This window comes from Gymnogyps californianus, chromosome 3 (assembly GCF_018139145.2).
Source record: "Gymnogyps californianus isolate 813 chromosome 3, ASM1813914v2, whole genome shotgun sequence".
Classification (NCBI taxonomy): Eukaryota; Metazoa; Chordata; class Aves; order Accipitriformes; family Cathartidae; genus Gymnogyps; species Gymnogyps californianus.
In genome coordinates this window covers 101,963,579-101,987,348 of record NC_059473.1, presented here as the reverse complement: position 1 = coordinate 101,987,348, position 23,770 = coordinate 101,963,579, and the positions used below count along the sequence as shown (strand labels likewise).

General features: G+C 43.1%; 2 protein-coding genes across 5 annotated transcripts; one reads left to right on the top strand and one right to left on the bottom strand.

Annotated features, from left to right (window-relative positions):
- The first annotated feature begins 1,196 nt into the window (after positions 1 to 1,196).
- On the top strand, positions 1,197 to 10,032 carry TMEM14A (transmembrane protein 14A). Of its 4 annotated transcripts, none has more exons than XM_050895017.1 (6): positions 1,197 to 1,214; positions 2,578 to 2,663; positions 4,442 to 4,543; positions 8,353 to 8,440; positions 8,623 to 8,721; positions 9,439 to 9,493. In XM_050895017.1, the coding sequence occupies exons 2-5, from the start codon at positions 2,588 to 2,590 to the stop codon at positions 8,696 to 8,698; spliced, it is 342 nt and encodes a 113-aa protein (XP_050750974.1). In that variant the 5' UTR covers positions 1,197 to 1,214; positions 2,578 to 2,587; the 3' UTR covers positions 8,699 to 8,721; positions 9,439 to 9,493. The 4 variants fall into 4 exon arrangements, with proteins under 4 accessions (XP_050750974.1, XP_050750978.1, XP_050750975.1 ...); XM_050895018.1 differs by lacking the exon at positions 1,197 to 1,214 and adding an exon at positions 1,704 to 1,741; XM_050895020.1 differs by lacking the exons at positions 1,197 to 1,214; positions 8,623 to 8,721 and adding exons at positions 1,875 to 1,983; positions 2,115 to 2,191 and having other exon boundaries at positions 9,439 to 10,032.
- A 1,944-nt stretch (positions 10,033 to 11,976) lies between these two features.
- LOC127015024 (glutathione S-transferase) lies at positions 11,977 to 22,443 on the bottom strand. The gene is made up of 7 exons (XM_050894734.1): positions 22,360 to 22,443; positions 18,929 to 19,035; positions 17,765 to 17,816; positions 17,396 to 17,528; positions 16,141 to 16,282; positions 13,468 to 13,599; positions 11,977 to 12,629 (listed from the first exon to the last, which is right to left on the bottom strand). The coding sequence occupies exons 2-7, from the start codon at positions 19,013 to 19,015 to the stop codon at positions 12,507 to 12,509; spliced, it is 669 nt and encodes a 222-aa protein (XP_050750691.1). The 5' UTR covers positions 19,016 to 19,035; positions 22,360 to 22,443; the 3' UTR covers positions 11,977 to 12,506.
- Positions 22,444 to 23,770: the final 1,327 nt, after the last annotated feature.

Below are 23,770 nucleotides of genomic sequence, written 5' to 3'. Positions count from 1 at the left end.
CAAGATTTTGGCAGGGATTTTCAAATGACCCCTGAAGAAGGCAGGTATCCAAGTCCCATCGCACGGCATTGTGTGTCTCTCCCTGTTGTGGCCATGTTTATGCTCAGCCTGTTCGTGGGAACAAGGGAAGCGTGGGGAATGTCACAGGCAGGCACCCCGAATTACCGCTGAAGGACACGTCCTGCACTGGTCAAGAACAGCTCACTTGAGAGAAAGCTAAAGAAATATTGTGAAGGGTGACAAAACACGGACAAAAATAGCTCGTAGTGGAATAGCTCCAGCAAACAGGGCTAGCAGACAGGAAGTCAAGGTGTTAAAATAACCATGTCAAGCAGTTTCATAAATTAGCTACGTGTGTAGTATCTGAGTCTTGGCATCTGCGCCTGTTGGTTTCTTCCAACAAATAGATAACATCAGCGTTCAGTCTACGTGCCTGCCCACCTGACTTCATGCAGGCAACCCTCAAAGTTTCAAAGATGCAGGTGAGGAGAAGGAGGAGAGGAACCACCTCATGTGAGGGGCAGAGGGGTGCCTGACACGCAGCACGCGCCTGTTGCTGGGTCGCAAGGTGTCTCTGGGGTGCTGCAGGCAGGAGACCCTCGCCCCCAGCCCCTACCCTGGTCTCCATGGGATGTGCGCCCTTTGGGGACAAGCGGCTCTCCAGTCGTGACTCTTTCTCGTTCATGAGTTCTTCCATCCCCAACGTGGCAGGGGTTTTTAGGCTTAAAAAGCTAAAATAAGCCACGGATCTTTCCGCTGCCCATGGAGCCCAGGCAGACGAGCTGCCTGAGGGCAGGACGAGGAGTCTCAAGAGGCAGGAGGCGCCAACCCCGGATCCGGGCCCTGCCGCTGAGGGACCCCGACAAACACGGTGCACAGCCCCGCTGCCCTCCGCCAGCACGGGCACGTCTCCCCGCCTCCCGCCTCAGCCAAGTGCCACAAAACGCCGCTCCCCCCGCGCAAGGAGCTCCGCAAGCGGCAGTGCGGCCTGGCCCCGGCGGGGCACCGCCATGATGGCGGCAGGCGCCCTCCTTCCCCTTCGCCCGGGCGCAGGCCCGCCGAGGGGCAGAATCCGGGGAGGGGGCAGTGAGGCGCCCACCGGCGGCGCGGCGGGACCGAAGCGCCGGCCCCAGGACGCCTCACGGTGCCCGCCGGGCGCGGGAGGCGGGGCCGGGGGAGGTCGGAGGGCGGCGGGCGCGGCGCGGCGGGACGAGGTACGGCGGGGCGGCGGAGGGGCGCCGTGTCCCGCGGGGCTGAGCCGCGGCGGGGCTGGCTGAGGGTGAGCGGGCCGCCCGCCGCAGCTACCTGCCTCCTGGCAGGGGCTCCGCCGCGGAGGGCGGGGAAAGCGAGCGCCGGGCTGCAGGGAGCGGAGGAGGGGGAAGCGTGGCGAGAGGCGGGCTGCGGCGGGGCACGGGCCCGGCGGGCCCGGGGCGGGAGGTGGAAGTCCCTGCCCGAGGGAGGGCGACCGGCCGCGCTCGGCCTCGGCCCACCTGCCTAGGCCACGAAGGCCAGGTGGATCAAAGGCCGGGCTTCGAGCCTGGCCCCTGCCTCTGCAGACCTTGTTTTCGGGGGTGCCACGGCCCCCTAAAACCACCTGTCTTCCTGAGGGGGTTACAGCTGGGGGGGGAGGGGGCTCGCTGTGAGATGCTCACTTTAATATTAAAGGCTTGATATGAAATGATGAGTCTGTGCTTTTGCCTGCCATCCCTTTAACACTGTGATCAAGGACACACCCGCTCAGGTAAAAAGAAGGATGCGTTTAATTAAGCATACACTTAATTTGGGAGAAGGAGGGGAAAGGTGTATTCTACCGGCTGGTGGGAGAGAGGCCATAGTGTTGCTGGGGCTGTCGTGCTGCAAACCACTGCCACTCGTGCCTTTACAAAGCACAGCTGGGGAAGTAGGGATCAGTATTGCAACAGTAACTTAAATGCTTTTTGGAGGACAGAAGCCTAAATTCAGACAGCGCATCAAAATCTAAAGGTGAAACAAAAGGGGCATAGACAGATATAGGATAAAGCTTCTGTATGCATAGTTTCCTGAAGACGGCCTAGGTTTCTGTCTGGAAACTTTGGGTAGACTCTGAAAATTCCTTTTTTTGCCTGGTATCGCAGGGCCTGTGACATTCTGCCTGAAGTACGCCAAGTACAGCCTGGTTGAAAGGACACTAAGCTGTGTGCTCAGAAGACCTGTATGTATCCATAGCGTATGCCCACATCAGTCATATGGCGCAACTGCAACAAAACTGATGCTTTGGGTGGTATCAAGCTTTTTGCTTGCATACATGTATTTTTGACTGGGAAAAATGCATGCCACATAAATATCCCCAAAAATACCAACTTACCGTATTTCCATTAGGGGATACCTAGATACTGAGGTGTAAGGAAGGGCAGCAGTTAGTGAAAAGATGATACAATAGCCAATAGACACACCTTCACCTTTTGAGTGTTTTGACACAGTAGTCAAACACGACTTAGGAGAGTGTAGTGTTATTTAGAACACTTTAAGTAATGATTTTTTTTTTACCAGGAGGAAGGAACTTGTCTGTCTTCAGTTGCAATGTGTTTTCTTTTCCAGAGTTGGGACCATGGCTATTGACTGGATTGGTTTTGCATATGCTGCATTAGTGGCTGTTGGAGGTGTTGTAGGATACACTCGTAAAGGTAAATACTGGGACAACAGGATTTGGAAATGAAGCATTTGAGTTTCCTCTCCGCTACGCTTTGTAAAAAAAAAAAAAAAAAAAAATTGATGCAAGACATGAAAACTTTGCTGTAATGAACACGACTGCATCTTAAATCCATCCTGCACTGCTGTAAATGAACTGAGTCTCATGGGATTTACTTGGGTCAACTTAAGCATTTAAGTGGTCACTTTTTTTCTGTTAATCTAACTGATGAGTTTGTTTTCAGGGCAAAAAGGGGCTGTCATGTTATCTTCGACCTTAAGTGTATTTTGGGCCTTCTCATGTCCTTTAATCATTCCTGTGTTGAGCGCAGCAGATGATCTTTAAGTAAAGCTTATTTTCTACAGAGGCATCCAGGCTTGATTCTGAGATTTCCAGATGCACGCTGGAAAGAAAACCCTTTACCTGCATATTCTGATTTGGTGGTTAATTATCTCATACTGTTAGAACTGTGCATTTTCACTCGAAGATAATCAGACGGGTTATAGGTTATTGTGTACTATAAAGCGCATTTTCCGTATTTCAGTCATTTTTGCAGTCCGTTCTAGCTGGCTGCGCCCTGCCCGAGCCGAGCGCAGCATCCCGGCAGAGGTCGCAGTGGTACCGAGGACGGGCGGGCGGGCAGGATCTCCAGGCTGGTCCCCCTTACCTCTCCCACAAAGTGCACGTCCCAGCGGCGCACCGTTCTTCTTCGCTGTGGCCGTTATCCATCCTGATTCTTGTGATTCAGGGTCGCTGTTTCCCTGTGTAGCGTGCACATGCTTTGCTCTTAGAGACATGGCTTTATATCTGACTTTCTGAAAACACTTGATGTATTTTTTTGTTTGCACCCAGCTGCACTCACTATTGCATTCGCTTGTTCTCTTCACTCTTTAGTAGTTGGTCAGTCCTTGTGGCAAGTCTAGATTGTGTTTTTTAATTGGTAATGATTTCTGTTTTCTTGCAAATTCGTGATTAAAAATATTCAATATAACAGGACTGGGAGCTAAATGACATCTGGGGGTCTGGATTCTTTATTTATAAACATTTTGGGATCAGCTTAATCCAGATAATGCCTGCTGTGCTGATTCTACGCTTTTATCGTACGGTACCGAGTCAAATGCCTGTTCAGAAACCTAAGTATATTACTGAAACTCTGGGCTTTATGAACCGTTTTGTAATAGCACTGAAAGAAGATGTCGAGTTACTTTTAAAAGCCATATTTTCATCCTCATTGCCATCTAATTGTTTTTTAATTCTTTATTAATTAAATGTGATGTTGGTGATACCATTTCTTTGTCCAGGAATGATGTCAGACTGAAAGGCTTATGACTACATGTGTTGTCCAATTTACTCTTTATATATATTGACACATTTCTACCATTTTTGGAGACCCCCAAGTGCTCTAAGATAGAGTTAAAATGAACAGACAGTCCAGAGAAATTACAAAAATGCTTCTAAAGGTATGTATGGTAGAGAAAATAGCAAAATTTAGGTTTGTGCTTCAAAGATTATTTTTCCCAAATTGCAAGTATTATTAGATCCTGATCATCTCCCTCTAATTTAGTCAACTTTGCCCCTAATGCCATGCAAGAGAATGACCCAGTTACAGAAATATTACCTTTCTCTTCACACTGGGTGAGCTAGCTGCGCTGTGGCAAAATCGGTTCTATTTTTAAAATATTTGGATAATACTGTGGAGAGAGAGAACTCCTGTGTAAAGATTGAGCTTAAAGACATTGTATTGAGAAATAACACTTGAATCATTTCTTGCAGGTAGTAAAGTCTCTTTAGCTGCTGGTCTCACCTTTGGTTCTGTGGCTGGTTATGGAGCTTACTGCATAACACGTGATCCAAGAAATGTGAAGATATCATTGTGTAAGTGTTTTATTACAGTAATCAAACAAACGAACAAAAAAAAAAACCCCAAAAAGCAGTTTCTGAACTGCATGTAAAATTCTCTCTCTTATTAAATTTTGAGTATTGCTTTGGTTTAAATGTTAGTTTTTAAATAGAGTTTGACACTTCAACTTAGCTTGCAAAATTTAAGAGCTTAACTGTGGAACCATTTGCAAGGTAAGGCAGATCATTCACACAAAGCCCGCAGGTGGGTGTTACCACCTGGCAGTGCCTCCTTTTATTAGATGGTTACCTAACTTTGCAAATATTGTGAAATCCAGCTGAGAAACATGGGAGAGTACTGGAAGAAAATCATTAGCACTACAGATTAGAATGTAATTTGAGAAGTAAAGTAGGTGTGGGATCCAGTCTTGCATAATGTAACGTATCCTTAGCTCTCAGTGAAACAAATAGTTCGACTTAGTGTTTTTCCTTTGCTGCTAAGAAAGACAGGATACAAACTATGCTATAATTGTCACGTTAGTCACATGTTACAATTGTCAGTTTGCCATGAAACCCTCACGAACTACCGTCTGTAAGGGGGACATTAACCTCACACAACTGATTTGCAATAAGAGCTGTTAGGAGCTTGTCTCATGGTATTAGCAAAGGTGGCTTAGGCTGTGGTTTCACATGCACAAATGCATTTAAAATATATTTAATCCAGATTGTGTGAGTACACAATTGTTTTTTCTGAACTTAGTTAGAATTTACAGTATACTGTTCATGCTGGGTTTGTGCTTTACACCAGCCACAGTTGTTAAAATTTCCATTTCAAAAAAATGTTGAATAGCATTGTTAGCAAAGTATGTTCCCACGGAGTTCTTTAGTAAAGGTGGTAATGGCACACCTGATCTGCTCCTAGATGGCCTTGCTCAGATTAAGTTATCCCACTGTTTAAAAAAAAAAACAACCTTTTTTTAGAATGAAGACAGAGCCTTAAGTATATGTAAATTTGTAATCATTCAGTGTGAGGTGCTTTTAAGTAGCATACGGTATTGTACTTTTATGGGTCAATTAAATCACTAATTTGGACACAGAATTTGTGGAAGAGAAGACTAATTAAAACTTACTAAATGTTGCCTGTTTCCCAATTCCCTGGTTTTGACAGGACTAATACAAAATTTCCACTAATCTGCTTGTGAACATCAGGTATACTAAAATATTGTCAGTGTTGTGCATTTCATGTAGCTGTAGGCATGTGAGGACTTTCTCTCAACTGGAGAAATGTGTATTACTAATTTAATAGAAATTATAGCAATACAGATGAAACGGAGTTCACTACACCTGCCTTAGAAAGTTCTTATTATGTAGAGTAAAAGGAGCAAAGACTTTTTAAAGCAGTCTTAGTTTAGAATGTTTACAAAGTAATGTTCTAATTGCTTAAAACCTAAACATATATTTAACCTTGGCTATGAATGGTTGGCCTCTTCAAGATCCACGTGTGCTGAATGAAACAAAGAAGGTGGTCTGAACTAACTGTGGTAATTTTTGCCTGAAGTGAGTTAGGAAGTATTCATACAAAGTACTCTGCCAGGGCCAACCGTTCAGACTGGTTTTAATCTCTTCCAGGCTGATGTATCTCAGTCTGGAAGAGGGCGTCTTCTGGCTTCTGTATACATAGATATCTCAAATGAATAAAGAACTCAGTACAAAGACTTCAGAGGAGAATTGGACACACTCGGAAACATCTACAGGTCCACACCTTAAAAACCTTTGGTGGCTACTGTATCTGCTACTATCAGAATAGTAAGGGCTTTCTGTAATAAATGTGTATTGCTTTTGTAGAAAATCAGAATGTTTTCACTTATGCCTAACCTCCCGAAGTGCCAAAAGCAACTAGACCACAAATGAAAGAAGGAAATTAAGTGCATGGAAGAAAGTGACCGCTCTGAAATTAGAAACCAGTAGAGTAAATCGCAATGTAAAATGAAGCAGGTACCCAAACCTTTAAAAGGTTAGGAAACTAAAAAAAAAAAAATCCCCCTCCAAACCCGTAATTATCTGTAGTATTTATCACCTACGCAAGAGTCTCCTACAATAATGTAGGTAATGTTTTAGTACAAGACCTTGGGTTCTTTTAACTTGTCTTACATTCGAAGAGTATGTAGCACACAGATACCCCAGGCAAATTTTCTTAGTTGTTTTATAAATTATTCTTTCAGGCATTGTTCCCACTCCCCCTGAAATTAACTCTGCGCTTTCTTGAATACTTTAATGCAATTTTATGTGTTTGGAGTAGATGCAGAAATTCAGACTTCAGTATGCAACAGTGCTATTCAGAGTGCAAGTTGATGCACCTGATTTATTGAATTTCTGATCTGAATCTGATTTACTGAATTGAGTTTTGCTCAATTTATTGAATTTCTTTGACTGATTTAAGGTGAACAGTGAATATCTAGCACTTTTGAAAATCAGATCTAAAAGTTGAACATCTTAAAAACTCACTGGCACATGTGAAAAGCCAGATACTAGTAACTGGAAAAACGAACATTAGAGAGTGATTTGTAGCTTGTAAAATATACTCAGGGCTCTGCGAGACGCTTGCTGTGGAATAGTCCACTCTTCAGACATTCCTGAGAGGATCAAGGCTATGGGACCAGAAAATAAGAGCAATGGAGAACAGAGCATAATAGGTTTTTTTGCAGGGTATCTTTAATGAGTGCACATGCATAGCTGGTAGAGTTTTGTAAGATGCTTGTAACTGTCAGAGCTTGTTTTATAATGCTGGAGTGAGTTTAAAACTAATTCTTGACACCTGTGAGCACAGGCCTGTCCACAGGAGTAGACAGTGGAGTTTGAAGAGAATTAGCCAGGTGGTTTAACTGCTCCATAAAAAAAGGGAAGGGATTTGTGTAACTGCCATTACTTTGGCTGCAAGAGTGATAAAGCCCAGCTGCCCATGAGAAGTCCTGCCTCTCTGCTCACTTCCAGGAAGCATTTCAGGTAACAGTTCTGTAACAAAGCTAGCTCTCTTTGCAGAGTTCTATGTATTCTCATCAATCTTCTCATTTATGTAACGCTCTGCAGCCATAGTTCGATATGAAATCCCCGTGCCTGATCAGTTCATTGCTACCTCCATTTTTAGGTAAAACAGCTCCAGGAAGAAGATGCAATTCCTTTCATGATGCGTGTTCTCTGCTGCTTGCAGTGCATTTGTTGCCCTCTTGGGCTGCCCACCTCTTGTCACAGACAAGGATGGTTCCCTTATAGCAGAAGGAAACAAGGGAACTTGTGGTCATGATGAAGGAGATGTTGATAGCCATATTCTGTAGTGAAAACAAGTGGCAAACCTTCCAATTTAGTTTTTAAGGCTCAGTGAACAAAGAGCTAGCATTCTAAAAAGAAAACAGATGAAGTTGGATGCTCTAGCTCCTTGAACAGTTAGAAAACAGCTGCAATGATCTAGGGTGGTGGGATTTATGAGATGCTATTCCTGTAATTCAGCATACATGTTACTGTTCTGACGAAGATTCTTCCTACTTTATTTGTATCCCCATGAACATTGATACGGGGGAGTAGAATTCACTGTCTGACAAACTTACTTAGTATCTGTGGAATAGAACAGCATTCTGCTGCACGTGGAAATCTTATTTGTAGTTGAAAGAAATCATAGCAGTGTATTTTGGAAAAGCAAGAATGTTTTTATAGACCCTATCTCTGATCCAGTGTTTTATTAAATTACAGTTCATAGCAAAACATAGCCGTGACCTTTGATAACTCTCCATGTTCCAGAATGGTCTACTGGGAGACGTGAGAACATAAATGTATTGAATTGTCTTTTACAGTTTCAGCTTTTCTTTTGACCATTATAATGGGAATGAGGTTCAAGAGGTCCAAGAAATTAATGCCAGCCGGACTAGTAGCGTGCCTGAGGTAAACATATATTGAGGATCTTAATGTAAAGATTTCACTGATTTTCAGATAGTTGCCATTTGACATCTAATTCAAGCCAGTATCAGTGGAAGTTACTATCATCCAGCAATTGTATGGTTTAAGTGAAATCAGTTTGGAGGTCCCAGTCCCGTTTCCAGTGAACAGCTTTTTCATCTCACTAGGCGGATACATCTGATATGGACTGACTTTCTCAGCACAAAAAGGAGAGATCTGCAATTAAATATTAATGCATATTGATAAGGCTCTTGGAAGAACCTGAGGTAAGCCTCAGTGTTTTCAAACACATATGCATAAAATTAGTCATCTAATTTCATACAACACAGTCATCTTAAAAAAGACCAACACTTTGGTTTAGAAGTGCTGCATTCAAGACTACTGGAAGCGCAGCACCTTAGAAAACTAGGACATTTTTGACCTGACCCAAGAACTTTGTTCAGTATTACTGCAAATTATGTTTCTAACCATTCTGACTGCTTTATTGCTGCTGTTTATTTTGGCATTCTGGAAAACGTAATTTTCTGTAATTATTTTGGAATTAAATTATGGAGTAAGTTGAAACTTCTTTTCCCCAGTGAGTCTGTAACTCAAAATATTTTTCAACTGTAAGTCAGAATCTCCATCTTCTGAAGGAGTAACTGTTGCTTTGTTGTTACCAGATTTAATATAACACCACTAACTGTTTTACTCCAATTACATATAGGGAGGAAAAAATCAGATGCAAATTGTCAAGATGCAAAATTTAAGAATTAGGACTTAAACTGGAAAATGTTATTTTACATTGTGGATCGCTTTTCAAGCCTAGTTGGACTGCGTGATTCAACAGACACTAAGACTGTAGATTTAGACATTTTAAAAGATTGCTTACCAGAGGCTCTAGTGACAGGTATTTATGAATGTGCTGTTATTTAATGATGATTTTCACTGGTTTTGTTCATGCACAATCATGTTTATGGCTTTTGTTCTGGGTTTTTTTACAGCCTTTTGATGATTTTGAGGCTTGTTTTTATGCTGCTGTAGGAGAATTTAGCAGCCTAACCAAAGCGTGACTGCCGCACCCACCGAACAAACAGGCAAGCTCTCCATACTTGAAAGACAAGTTTGAACACAAGTCTTACATTGCATTTATCTTTTCTGTAAAAGATCTGTACCTGTTATTTGATTATTGACATTTGCTGATATTTTGCAAGCTTTTTTTTTTTTTAAAACTAAACAAGTCTTTTGTTGATGATATATTTTGATCTACTTCCGTGTAAGCAGTCTGTTAACTCAAGGGATCTTTCTCTGTAAGTTTGATCTCTTTCAGGCGTGCTGAGCACCCCAAGAAATTGAGTTAGTCTTGCACTGTATCTCTGGGAGAAGAATAATGTTTATGCTAAAAAGGTATATTGTATTGAACCATAATTTTGTAGCTTCTGAGATTAATCAATTCTAATCATATTGTCAATTACTAATCAGTAAAGGCTTGGGCCTGTACTGGGTTGCACTAGAAAACCCGCCTTCCTTTCAAACACATGTTCTTGTTCCACTGATTCTAAATGTAAAAACCATTATCAGTGTTTAAATAAAATGTAAAATGGTTGAAGCTTCTTGGTTTTTTTCTGCAGACTAGTGAGCCCTTTTGTCAATGGAAGAGTCTGGTGATCTGCTTTGTACTCAGTACTGGTTTAAAACATGTACCATGCTGTAAATTCCCACTGACATGAACCACAGCTGAGAACGGTTCACCATCTTGCACAAGTAGGTTCTGAACTCTCAGTCTCAATACTCTGTAACAGGTTTGCCGTTCTGGCCTTACACAGATTATCTGGCTGAAGCCCTCCCCATAAGCAAAGGAGACTATATTCAGACATAAACTATTCAGGGGTTGAAGTTGCTTTGGTTTGCACAGAAAATAAATATTCTCAAAGCTTGGCTACGACTATCTTCTGGTGCACGGGAATGTGCAGCTGAATCATTAGGAAACTGAATATGGGTAAGTGCACTATTGAAGACAAAGAAAAATTTGGTTTCTTTTCATTTTTTTCATAAAGAACTTGCTTATAAAGGCTATCATGTATCAGATCTCAGTGCTGTGCAAATCCATCCGTGGAATACCAAGCTTAATATTCTTGGCAGGGACTTAGGTGGTGACAAGGTGTTGTGAGCAGCTCAGATGTCTGAGGCACAGCTGGCCAAAAAAAAAAAAAAAACCCCAAAAGGGCAAAAACCCCCCCACCAACCCTCACAGCCTCCAGCTGTGGAATCTTTTGCTAACACATGTTGGTATCAGTCACCTCCAGGTGTTGCCAGGCTTACAGGTGATTGAGCTGGTATGTTACAGATTTCAGATTGGGATGACAGCTGGACACATAAGATGTGGTTCATTTCATCCTGAAGTAGAACTTCAAGGCATGTCAGAGGAATTGAACTGCCATGTACCCTAGCAGGCTTGGGTGACCAATGCCGATTTGGTTCTTCGTACTGTAGACAAGGTGAATCCTGCCTTAGATTAAGCTCCAATGAAAAGTTTAGGCAACCTAGTGCTGAAATGCAGAAGCCATCCTGCAGTTGCTGCTCAACCCAGATTCTAAATGCAGTGTTGTATTTTTGAGCATGTCCAGAGTTGAGCCTTCTGTGCATTCTCTGAATTACTCCGTGGAGGCAGGGGTCTGGGACTAGCCTCCAAGCCCAACTGTAATCCAGAAGCTTGTGCTGAAATTCCTCAGCAGGCCAAACAAGTAGCGTTCTCAGCAAGTCCAACATATCCCTATGGGACTGAGGACTCACAAAATGCAAAGGTGCTGTCCTGTGCCAGTCTCTGTGATGGTTCAGCAATCATAGCACTTTTTTCGAACAAAGGTATAGCTCAATGAAACTTGAGCACTACGGTGGGCATGGCAAACTACTGCTTCCAGCTACCTAGGTAATTTTCAAGTAAAACTCTTAGGAGCTCATCTGGGCAGTGATAGGTGATGGGGGCGTTTCCGGTTTGTACCTCTGAGATGCATTATGTGGCTCTTCTTATGCACAAGTCGGAAAAGGAGTTAACTTTTTGCTGGGCAGCAATTCTGTATATACACTGGTTGACGGTTTTCTCTGCCTAATCAGTTCGAGTCCTACTGAGAAAAACAACTAACTGAAGGAAGAAGAATAGTTTATGGCACTGTTCTTAAAGGGAACAGTGATGGTTCCCATGAAATTACAGTAAAGAATCTGAAATAGTAGTGAATGCTTTAAGCACTGTTGAGATAAAACTTAACTCTTTTACTGAGAAGGAGCCAGTGCAGTTTTCTTTACAACTACTTGGGAAGTGACTGGAGAAGGTAAAACCTTACAAAAAAACAGTCAAGTGGCATTTTCTTCACTGTGACCATCTAGCCAGGCAGCAAAAAGAAGAGCAAGGGAATAGGTGCTTTCAATGGATGAAAAACACATCAGGCTAATTAAACACAAGTACTTTGAGCTTTCAGTGAACAAAATCGCTTCTAAGAGATTCATGTGTGGATTAAACAAGTTTCTTACTTTTGCCCATAAACTTATGAGGATCATGAATTTTTTTTATTTTATTGTTATTTATTTATTTTTTAAACTGCAGCTCTGAAAGTACAGAGACAGCAGTGAAATACAGCAGGGGGAGAGTGAACTTTGATCTAGGAGACCACCTAGAGAGCAAAACCAAAAGATGTTAGGCCTGAATTTAAATGTCTTCCCCATTTTTATGCAGTGGCTCTTCTCTCCTGCAGTTTATAAGGGGGGGCAGGGGCTTTCTACAGTACTCTGGAAGCTACAGCTGAAACATTTTACCCTACCAGGCATGTACTGTAATTAAACAAACACAACGTATCAGCATATTTTATTTCATGTAACTGCTCCATGAAATACCACTTTCTGGATTCCAGAGGTCCAAATTAGCCTTTTACTCTAATTTCAAAGTGTATTCTGTTTCAACAATTATCATGTGACTGGCTATATGATGCAAGCTACACAATACATCTATGCAGTTTACACTTACAAGGCACAGCTCTGGTAATATACTACAGTTGTGTTATCTTCAGCAGCCACATGATTAGATATTGAATATTTTCCTCACAATGGCAACAAACTTCTCATCTGTTGGTGGCTTCCTCTGGCTGCCAGGCTGCAAGAATTTTTTGATTGTTGGAATGTTGCTTGTTCTTCCTTTAAAAGCCTGTAAGAAGCAGCAGTAAAGCCAATAAGGAAATTATAATTCCATCCTTTATAGCTTAAAAACCAGGTGACTTGGATTTTTACTTCTCAGACATACTTATTAAACAGAGAAAGGTAGTAGCTCCTTATAGCCAGCTCAGCACTCAGCATTTTCCATTAAAAAAAAAAAAAGCAAAAATAATTAATCTTGGAAAATCCAGGTGTTAATATTCTGATCTGCAAGGCTGGTGCTAGAAAGTTTACCTTAGTTTCCCAGATGGGGATGGGAGAAATTAAAGAGTTAAGATTCATCTAGTAAAGGTGGAAGAAAAAAAAGAAAAAAGCAAAAACCACAGCCTAAATCCAAATCCTGCAGATACATTTGGGCAAAAAGAGAGGCAAGGACAGGAACACCTCAGTGCAAAGCACCATGGAAGACAAGACATGAGAAACTTAACAGCTCTTGTATATGATTTCTTCAAAATATAATTTTGCTAGCAAAAAGAGAAGGACAGGAACTGCAGACACAACAGGCCACAGACTTCCCCTCCTGATACTCATTGCCATGTTTGAAGACATGGAAGTAGCAGTTACAGGACCAAACTGGTAGCGTTTGTAAGTGAATTCCTGCCAGCTAAGAACAGCTGGGAGAAGTAGAGCTGGAGAAAGGTGAGCCCCCAGCAGCTCTGGGGACAAGGCAGTGCGCGTGTATTCAGGTGGTTGTAGTCAACAGAAGTAGACCAGAGAACTGTCAGTAACATAGTACAACGGTTCAAAAGATTTAAACATCAATTAACTTCTAAAACTGAGCAGTGAAATTTGTACGTTACACTCAATATTGAGATCAGATGATTACTAACCTGTAGCAGAGGGAATGCAGACAGTATATCAGGCTTACATTCTTCTGCCATTAAAATGGCTTCCAGCAGATGGATGTCTGCCCAGCTTAATTTGTTGCCAACAAGATAATCATGCCCATGGTCTTTTAAGGCCTACAAAATACGAACAAATTAAAAAAGTCATATAGGATGTAACAATTTTATCTAGATATTTCATTACAGATAGATTTCTACAAAAACACATAGCAGAGCAAATCCATGCATGAACCTATACAGTTAGAAAGTGATAGATACTCTCATGACAAAAAATTAAATCAGAGCTCATGTTTCAGTGTGTGTGGACCTATCACTCACTCTAACCTACTGCACCAGGTAGCTGTAGCAAATCCAGTACCACAAGAAAGACTTAAATCATACAAAAGAAACAGGACTAAAGTAATTGGAACAGGTAGTCAGGACAGTTTACCTGTAGCATACTTTGATTTTTTTTTAAAAAGTCAAGTGAATTCCCAGATGTTTCAGCAAAATTTGAGATTGTTGATTACAGTTTGAAATAGGTCAGGTATGAAGGAACACAGCCTTTCCACCCTTCATCCTGTACAGAAGGATTCTTTCATGGCAAACTGCTGACGCAAGAATCACAGCCTGCCAAAGCTACTAATAGCTGTAACAGACAAGTTGTGGTCAATGTTGCAGCACAGCTTCAGAGCCGTTACCAGCTCTCCAGCCTACCTTTTTCCTGAAGACTATCGCCCTCGTAGCAGGAGCAAGAGAAGGAAACGTGTCTGTGCCTAAGCTACTCTAATGCTACACTTAAACAACTAACAAATGTGCACTAAAACTAGGACATCAGTCTGTAACTTCGGAAGCTGATTCCTTCTCCAGTCCCATCTGCCAATTTTACTATAAAAGAGGCAGTAACCTCTGAGAGAGGCAAAGCTGATACCTTCATGTAGTTACTTCCTATACTGCTCTAACAAGGTCCACCACAGCTTGTCTATCACAGCCATATAGAAACTCCCAAACAGAGCATCAGAACCAGATTGCCTGCAGTGCTTTATATTACCTTTTGCCGCTCTATCTGGCTGCTGTTTAAAAGTGAACACTCATAGCTAGGGATATTTTCTGTCAGGATTGCCTAACACATGGACTGCAAACCCTGCGAAGCTGAATCAATGGACAACTTGAACAGCTGCTGCAGAAGGAAAATTATTAATCATTCTAACAAAATTAACTACGCTAAAAATCATGGAAAAGTTTAGCTCTGTCTTTACCATCAGTGAACAAGGATTATTTTAAACTTTCCTCCAGTGAGCATACACACTAAAACATATCATAACAGTAGTTTATGCCACCTAGGCACAGGTTCGAAGAATACTGGTGTCTAAATTTGCTTTTTTATTTTTTAATAACTTAAATAATTACGTTATCAGACTTCAAATCTTTGAAAGATTAATGTGTGCCATCAATCTCGCTCAGCACAGCCTTCCATTGGTATGGCAGTGGATCTATATGAACTCTGATTACAGGAGTGCTGGCTTATGTCATTTATGTGCAATTTTTTTTCACAGGGCAGCCTCTGTGGGTTTCGCTTGTGCCATTTAAGGCTCTAATAAAAGAGGCACGTGAAATTGCATCAAGTCCTGTATTTTTTGAATGGACTTCAGCTGCCTGTGAACCAAGGATTCAAGCTAGAAACCCAGTTCAGCTCTGAAACAACACAGCTTTGTACCCTTGGCACAGACTAGCGAGGAGACTGCTACGCTCTCAAAAAGCACTGTGAGAAAGTCTGTATAGTACAACCATACAAGGTACAAAAGGTAAAGTTACAAACAGAAGTAGGATAGTGAGATGAGGATCACAGCTGGCTCAAGTCAAACAGGAAAATGTTAACACCAAAAAAAATTAAAATATCCTGAAGGGAAAAACAGAACAACAGAACAAACAGCTAGTTGGTAGAACTGGCAACTCAGTAACATCCAGGCTATGTTCCAGGGAGAAGCAAAGAACAACCCGTCCCCTCCTGACCAACTCTTGCCTAGCCAAGAAAGACTCTTCATGTGCTCTATGGGGGTGGCAAGCATACCAATGCTTTACCTTGTAGCTTGTTAGAGGCTAGCTCTTCAGTGCATGCTAGCCACTAAATAATTGCTTTATGCTTTTAAACTAGATACATCCTGTTTGCAGAGCCTCTTTGCGTACACGTAAGGATGCCCAAATAGTGATTGAGAAAAAGACAGTAATAGTCTGTAAGTATAATATATTTAAGCAACAGGTTTGAGAAAGATCACAAAATTAGGTCCTTAATTATAAAGTACAATTATATTTAACTTTGAACAGCAAGAGTATATAGACTTTCAGGCAGTAAGTTCTGAAGGCTGGCACAGGTATTTAAATGGTGCATTTATGCAAAATGCTAGGAGCTATCAGCCACTAAGCTAGGTTTAAAAAGTAGGATCTGCTCTTTGAGGAGTCTTAAAGAAGACAGCAAAAATACTCAGTACTGAAACCAGCCAAATATTATTTTGTGGCCCTCTTTTTGCATAGCTGAATGCTGGCTCCATCATACAGTTCTAGAGTTGTACTGTCACTTGCTTTTTGGAAAGCAGGTGTGTGGGGCCAGGGGAGTGGGGGGGGGGGGAATCTGTACCTCACTTTACTGTCTTTGTGGATTACTGGTGATTTATCACTTACCTTTTCATAAACAGGAAAGTACCTGGTTGTAGCTCGTTCGATCATTAAGGCAAGATTCTTTTCTTTTGTGTCAGCTGGTTGAAAAGGGAGATACATGATCATTCCCATCAGGTCTGTTGTTCCCTCCACGTACATATCAATCCTGAAACAAACATTTTTATTTCACATTTATCATTTGAACATTCCATTTTGGTTATTTTCCTGAAATACAATGCTGAAGTGATCATTGAGTAAAATGCTTATTAGTGAATGTAACATAAGACACTAGTTTGTTTTCTTGTCCTTCCACTTTGATTCCAGGTCAGTTTTTTTCAAAGCACAGATCTTTATAAACAGGCTCACAGTGTCTGCAACAAGCAAGGTATGAATAAGAGTCTGCAACTAATGTATTTAAAGTGGAGCTTACATTGTTTTCCATTGATAACCTATTCATCTGTGCTGTGGGAGAAAAGACCACATATGCAAACCACGCTAGAGAAAAAAAAATAGTTTTGAGGTCTAATCATGAAAGGATCCTGGCAACAAATGGTTGCCAATTGCCAGTTCAGACATGCCAGTCCATAATAATCCCCACAGTCTCCAGAGCTGCCCCTCCATTATCACAGAATAAACCCTTTACACTAAGTGGTAGTCAGTTAGGTTAAGGACTTAATTGAACTTTTGCATGACTTCTTTTTTTTTTTAAAGAAAGAGTAAACAAGGATTTTTGCTTTTGCATTAGCCCTTTAATTATGACAATGGAACATATCGACAGCTTACATAGTAAAGTAATATTAGGAAAATATTGGTTTAACTTTCAGTAGCATTAAGCCACTGAACATGTCTTTTTTTAAATCAGTTATGAAAGATTCTTTACATTTTGAAAAAGGAAATTAGAACACTTAAAGACACTTCATTTTTTTTCAGGCAGCTGTAGTTTTTCCCACTGTTTTCCAGTTTAAAGAGAAAAAAAAAAGGCATACTTAGCCTTTATTATTGTATTAAGGTCCTGCAGTTGCCCAGGAACTTAATGCACTTCTGGTCCCTGTGAAATCAAATGAGCCTGAAGGTGGCCATAACATTCTCACTATGTTGACAATTAACAATCATTTATCAATCACAAAGTCCATTCACCCAACCCCTGGATCTGAGGAGACAAAGCACTGGCAGAAGTATATGCACCTTTACACGCAGATATTTCACAGCAATATTCTTCTCATGAATATTAAAAATCATGGAAGAGTGTTAGTAAGGACAGTATGCACTGTTACCGTACCAGGCTCTCTCCTTCAGGTCTTTTCCATAGAGGTTGTACTTTGCTGCTATGTAGCTGAGGATGGCTCTAGTCTGCACCATCTTCATCCCATCAATCTCCACCATGGGCACTTGCTGGAACATCAGGACTCCATCTAGGGAAGAAAAAGCAGCAAACTACTCAGACTGCTGCAGTACTACACTGAATCTGAGAAAGACACCTAGTAACACATCAAGACATTTCCAGTTCTGAGGGATGAAAGCATTCACAAGCAAGCAGGTCTCTCAAATCTTCTCTTTACAGGTCACATCATGTTGGAGGTCTTACAAAATCTCACCTGTTGTCCCATTGTTATATTGGTGTGAATTTATGTTTAGGGTACAGACTCACCATTGCGTAATTTTTCTAGGTCTTCCTTCGTTTCTATGAATTCTTCCTCAAACTGAAAAGCAAAGACAGAACACAACACTGCGTCACTCCAAAGGCAATGGGGAAGTGGAAGGGAGTCTGGAAGTTAGACTCCACCTCTCCACACTATTCTCCATGCTTCTCATGATTGTGTTGACCCCCTACTCCTATTCTTCATCTCTGCTCCAGCAAACAAGCCAGGACTATAGTGTCCCCAACCCCACAGTAATGTACAATGCTTTACACTTCAAAAACAGCGTCCTTCACTATAAAGACCAGTCTACTTGCCTGCACAAACAATTATCAGACACCAAATCATTCACTGAAAAGCAGCTGATGCCATGTGAAATATTGAGAAATTTTTAATAAGTTATGCCTCTGTTACACAGCATTTATCTCCCTCTTTCCCCCTGCTGGCATTTTTTTTTTTTTTTTAATGAGAAGGACATTGGAATGAGTGCAAGATCTTTGTTTCCTCAGCACTCATGCTCTGCAGCTTCTCTGTCAGCAACATTCACAAGTGAGCACCATTAAAAAAGCCTTTTATTTCCAATGCAGTATAAATAGTTTCTGAGAGAACAGTTTCAAAGTACTGTATTCAAGCAAAAATTGCATGTAGAAATTAAGATGCCTTAGGATGGTTTTCACCTGATGTGAATCTAGATAGCTCCCCCACTGCCTTCAGGGCAGCTTGCTGATTTATCCTACTCAAGTCCTGACCCAAAGAACGAAAAGCACTTTGTTTGGAGATAATGTTCTAAAGTTTTTCATGTGGTACGCATGGTCTTTCAGTGGAGAACAATCATGAGACACAGAGTAGTAAGGAGCATTCAGAAAAAGCCAGAGAGACACGGTTTTAGTCTGTAGCAACAATTTAAGATCTCCTCAGCTTAAAGTGAGTTTCAAAAATGACACTTAACAATTCTCTTTGTATGTTAAAATCCTTTTACTGGGCAACTGTTGCTCAAGGAATACGTTAATTAAATACAACATGAGAGAGTGCATCATTGACTCTAAGTATTCTGCATCACAACATATGATGTTGTGCATATCTCTAAGCATAGATGTAATTGGGAAACCTTTCTAAACAATATTTATTTTAATCACACATTAATCTGATCACCTTATTAAAAAAAAGATACAAACCTCAACCCCAGCTGCTGCTAACAGCCATCTGATTGACTCCATCTTCCCCCTTCCCTTGGTATAATGCAGCTTGGGTTTCCCCGCCATGATTTCAGAGTTCTTGTTTCCTGATAAATTCAAGAAGATGATCTTACAGGACGCATGTTTTAAATTAGCATTTAAAATGTTCCACTCCAAACTACTAAATACACTTGGATTAATGTGAAAGTAGAAGGGCAATGAAGACCTAAACACTTGGGCTTGATGCAACCACATTTCCTGTGGATTAGTGAAAAAAAGACAAAGTACACACTACCGGGAGAATATGCAGCAATTCAAAAAAGAATCATGACAGAATGTAATAAGCATCTACTAAATCATATACATATCTTTAAAAATATTAAAGCTCATGAGTTTTACAACCAAAACAGAATTGTAGGGTATTCCTGAATAAATACATTTTTAACCTAGTAGCAATGCAATGTCTTCAGCAGGTGTTAGGTTTTGTGACAGCATCCATGTCATACCAGACTTGAAAATGTACTATGTCAAACGAGTTGCTTCTCAAGAACACCAACCCAGAGACACCAGCATTCTCTTCACCTCTCTTATTGTGAAATTTCAGAGCCCCATGCTGCTGTGCCTTTATGAATATGAGCTTATAACAGCAACATATATTCCAGCATATATTTCACCAGGCCTGCTGACTTCCATATTTAGCTAGTTCTGTTTTGACCATTAGCCAAATCATAATATATCCATTATAGAGAATGCGGACCGACTTCAATGCCCATTCCAATTTTGCAAACAACACTTAAACTGTAACAGGGATTTATATCCTATTGGCTCTGAAAACTTAACTTTAAAATCAAAGCCAAACAAATGAGACCGTGACCTCTGTTGGGCAGATAAGGCCTGGTCAACGCCCCCAGCAGCAGGGGGATGAAGTCAGCCCACCGGATGATGCAACTGGGATGATACACTTCATCCTTTCAAATTTCACTAACAAGTGCACTCACATGCTATAGTATGAACTCAGCAGCTGATGTGAGCTTGCCTGGTGCTGGAAACAAAGCTAACACTGTACTCTTACCACTAATGGGTCCCAAAAGAACAAAGCAGATTTAATAAGACAGAGTCACAGACTAACAGAGTGCTTCACCATTAAGCCAAGGTTTTACCTGTTTACAGGCAGACTTATTTATTCTCACATAGACTTCACAGTACGTAATTGAGCCACAAAGTGGAAACTTTGGCCATAATCCCAAAAGCATCAGTAAAGAGGCACAAACAAACAGTACAACAGTGAGAGGGGAGACCGCATCCCTGGCCTTCTCCCCTGAAGTCCTTTGTGTTGGATGGTATCTTCAATAGGTCCTATAGCAAAAAGGCACTGCTTTACTAGGGGCTGGACTCACAGCAGAAACCTGGTTCCCCAGTCCAAAATACAGGTCTTCAAAACTGCTGCTCAGCTTCCCCCTAGCCCTGGCAATGCCTATATCCCCAGACCCCTCAGTCTCTTGCAACAAAGTTCTCCTGATACATAAATATGTGCTTGATAATAAAGACTTGATTATGTCTTGACCGTTTAAAGTTGGCATCTAGTCTAGAGCTGCTGGATGCCTAGCTAAATTCCTAATACCTGAACAGCAACAGGGCGCATAAACAAGGCACTTAGAGAAGTGCCTTATCACAGCTACCTTACCAGGCCCTACACACAGAAGACCATTTCTAGTTCCCATAAGTGTATGAGTTACGCCATACCAAGTGAAAGAGCTCTCAACCTTCCATACTTCAAAAATACTTCATTCCCTGGCACTCAGGAAGCAGATGATGGTCCCAACTCCGCTCCAGCAGAGAGGAGAACTGCACTTGGGCCCTCACAGACTGGACAAGCACTCTAACCTCCAGCACGTGGGATCAAGGCTGGGAAACATGCTACAAGGACAGGCTAAGCAGAAAGAGCAAATTTCCCTGACCTCTCCCCGAAGCAGAGGTAGAGCTGACAAAAATCAACCCAGCTAGAGCCCTGCTTGCCAGTGTCGGCTCAGTGCTCCACTCCGAACAGCTGGGAAAGCTGAAGAGCAGAGCAAGTATCAGTGGAAAAAAGTCCAGGTATCAACATAACCTGTACTTGTTCACCACAGTTCCTTGTGGGGATTGGCCAAAGGTTGAGGCTTTTTGTGCGGGTAAGAAGCAGCTTACATTTTCTTGGAACTGCACTACTTAAGGACTGACTTTGGGGTTTAGGCTGAACGCTTACATAGGGTTGCAAAGTACTTGGTGATTCTGTTACTGTTTTGCAATGAATATCCCTTTGTTAAGCAGTGAGTCATGAAAGAGTAGCAAAGTTGGTAAATTATCTTTCTTAAATAGCGATAACAGACCTGAAAAGAAATCACAAACTTTCTTGATGTTCTAGTGCATCAGACCTTTCTTGGATCTCAGCCAGGCAGTTGTCAGAGTGACAGCTACTGCTGTGATCGCTGTATTAAAAAATCACACTATTTTGTCCAACACAATTCAGGCACTGGCATTCCAGTGAGAAACAAGGAAGTGAATTCAACAGCAAGCTCATAATCTGCTGCAAGATCTTAAACTTTCTTCCTAATTGGATGTGGACCCCAAAGTAGTTCTCTGTAATGCTATGTTCCTTGAACACACCTCACACAGGGCTGCTCAAGCAGAATGACCTTACAGCACAGGTCCCATACTGCATCGAGCCCAGCTCGGTCTTGAGACCGTCTTAAGACTGTAATTGCTCACCAGCGTGTGGTTTCTACTGGGACTCAGGCCAAGTCTGGATTCAAAAAGCGTTCCTTCCACCACCCAAGCTAGGAGGAGCATTTGAACGAGGCGAAAGGCAAATCACCCCGAGAGATTTTAAAACTTTAACTCCAAACAGCAATTCCTCTTCAGGTTCCCTGCCGATCCTACCCAGAGCCAGACACAAACTCCCTCTATGCACACCCACCCCGCCCGGCGTGGGTCCCTGCTGCAGGAGAGAGAGTGGGGACTAACCCCGGGACAAACACCCTCGAGCAGCGCGGCAGGACACTCAAGCGTGTTCCTGAAGTAAAAACCAGTCTGTCACGCACCTCGCCTTTCGCCCGCCTGGCAGGGGCCCTGGCTGGCCAGCCCCAGCCTCCGCAGGCGGGCTCCTTCCCCCCTGCGCGGGTGGCCTGGAGAGGGCAGGCAGGCAGCCCTGCCGTGCCCTGCCGTGCCCTGCCCACCTAGCCGCGGCAGGAAACACGCTCCTGCGGCTCCGCCGAGCAACGCGCTTCGCGGCAAAATTCACACACTCCGCCGGGCCGGGGCCGGGACCGGCCGGCCGCCCCCCCCCCCCCCCCCCCCCCCCCCCCCCCCCCCCCCCCCCCCCCCCCCCCGCCCTCCGCGGGGCCGCCAACCCCCGCAACCGCCCCCCAGCCCGCCGCCGCCGCCGCCGCCAGTACCCTCCGCACGGGCCGCACCGCCGACAGATCCCCCTACTCAGCCAGCTCCGCGCAGACTCTCCTCACCGCCCGACCCGCCGAGTGGCCTCCGCTCCTCCCCTCAGCGGCCGTGCCGGGCGGCCTGGGCACTGCCGGGCCCCGCCCTCCCTCAGGCCTGGAGACGGCAGCTTCACCGCTCCCGGGCAAGGGGGCCCGGCTTCCCGCAGTTAAACCGCATCCCTAAGCCCTACAAGCGTAGCTGAGAGAAAAGCCGCCTCGGCCTTGTCCCTGAAGTCTTGTGAAGCGACTTCTTCCACTGGGCTGGCTTCGAGGTCGGCAGGGTGCCACGGCTGTGCTGTCCCTCAGAGGGACATGGCGGCTGGGCCACGATGAGGGCAGGAGAAAGGTTTTGAGGCCCCCGAGGCAGCAATGGGGTCACAGCAATGGCATGACTGGGGGAGAGGCGTGGGCGGCAGCCCCCGTGCGAGGGATGCCGAGCTGTCGGTGTGCCAGGGGCTCTGGCTCTGCGTGGCCGAAGGCTGGGGTCTGTGCGCAGGCTCCTAAAACCGCCTGGCTATGCAGGGGAGCTTGCACAGCAGAGAGTCGGCAGCCACGGCCAAAGTTTCCAGCTCGAGTTTCGGACAGTGCTTGGCAGCTGCAAGTGCTGCCTGAATGCTTCAGTGAGGCAGGAGGGAAACAGCTCTTGCAACAACTCTGATTAATACACGCTCTGCTGCAGAAAAACATTGGGTTTTTTCCTTTCTTGATGCTAAAAACTGGTTCCAGCCGCATGGCATTTCTTATAAAGAAACGATTGGTGTTAGCAAGAGTTTTAGTGCCCTGAGTTTGCCCAGCTTAAAACTGCCAGTACTAAAGCATTAGTTGGTTTTAGGGCACTGGCTGTTTTATTTACATACTTGGTTGATTTGGTGTTTAAATAATATATTTATGTGTTCAACTGTCTTGCTAGCCTCTCAATAGTAGAGCTTGATTTAAGTGATTATAATGTACAACTTATATTTAACTGAGTTTAATATGAAGTGGCATAAGTCAACATGAAGTCCTACATTTCAAGGTGTCACTAGCACCTAACACCAGTCTGACTCCTCGTTCCTCAAACAGTAAGTTTTCAACTTTACAGTTGGCGACAAGCGTTCGTTTCTCAGTTGAGTCTGCGAAGTGCTTTTAGCTGCTACAGTAGACCTTTTGTTAAAGGAAATATTGGTGAAGCTACAGTACAAGAGTTTAAATGTCTCGTGACAGAACAGAGGTGCAGTAGGACCTCTGGTCCCAGCATACTCCAAGTTAAGTTCAGAGGAAAACTGAACCCAAACCCATCATCCCCATCAAACTGGAACCTGCAGGCTTTTCCTGGCATTTCCCAGAACAGATACGTTGCCCACTGTTTGGGCTAAGCTCTCTTCATTTTCCA

Coding starts and splice junctions, on each gene's coding strand:
- TMEM14A (XM_050895017.1), top strand. CDS start 2,588: ATGGCTATTGACTGGATTGGTTTTGCATATGCTGCATTAGTGGCTGTT. Junction 2,664..4,441: donor TGTAGGATACACTCGTAAAG/GTAAATACTGGG, acceptor CATTTCTTGCAG/GTAGTAAAGTCTCTTTAGCT. Junction 4,544..8,352: donor AAATGTGAAGATATCATTGT/GTAAGTGTTTTA, acceptor TGTCTTTTACAG/TTTCAGCTTTTCTTTTGACC.
- LOC127015024 (XM_050894734.1), bottom strand. CDS start 19,015: ATGGCGGGGAAACCCAAGCTGCATTATACCAAGGGAAGGGGGAAGATG. Junction 17,529..17,764: donor CCTAGAAAAATTACGCAATG/GTGAGTCTGTAC, acceptor TTTCTTCCCTAG/ATGGAGTCCTGATGTTCCAG. Junction 12,630..13,467: donor CTGCATTCCCTCTGCTACAG/GTTAGTAATCAT, acceptor TGCTTCTTACAG/GCTTTTAAAGGAAGAACAAG.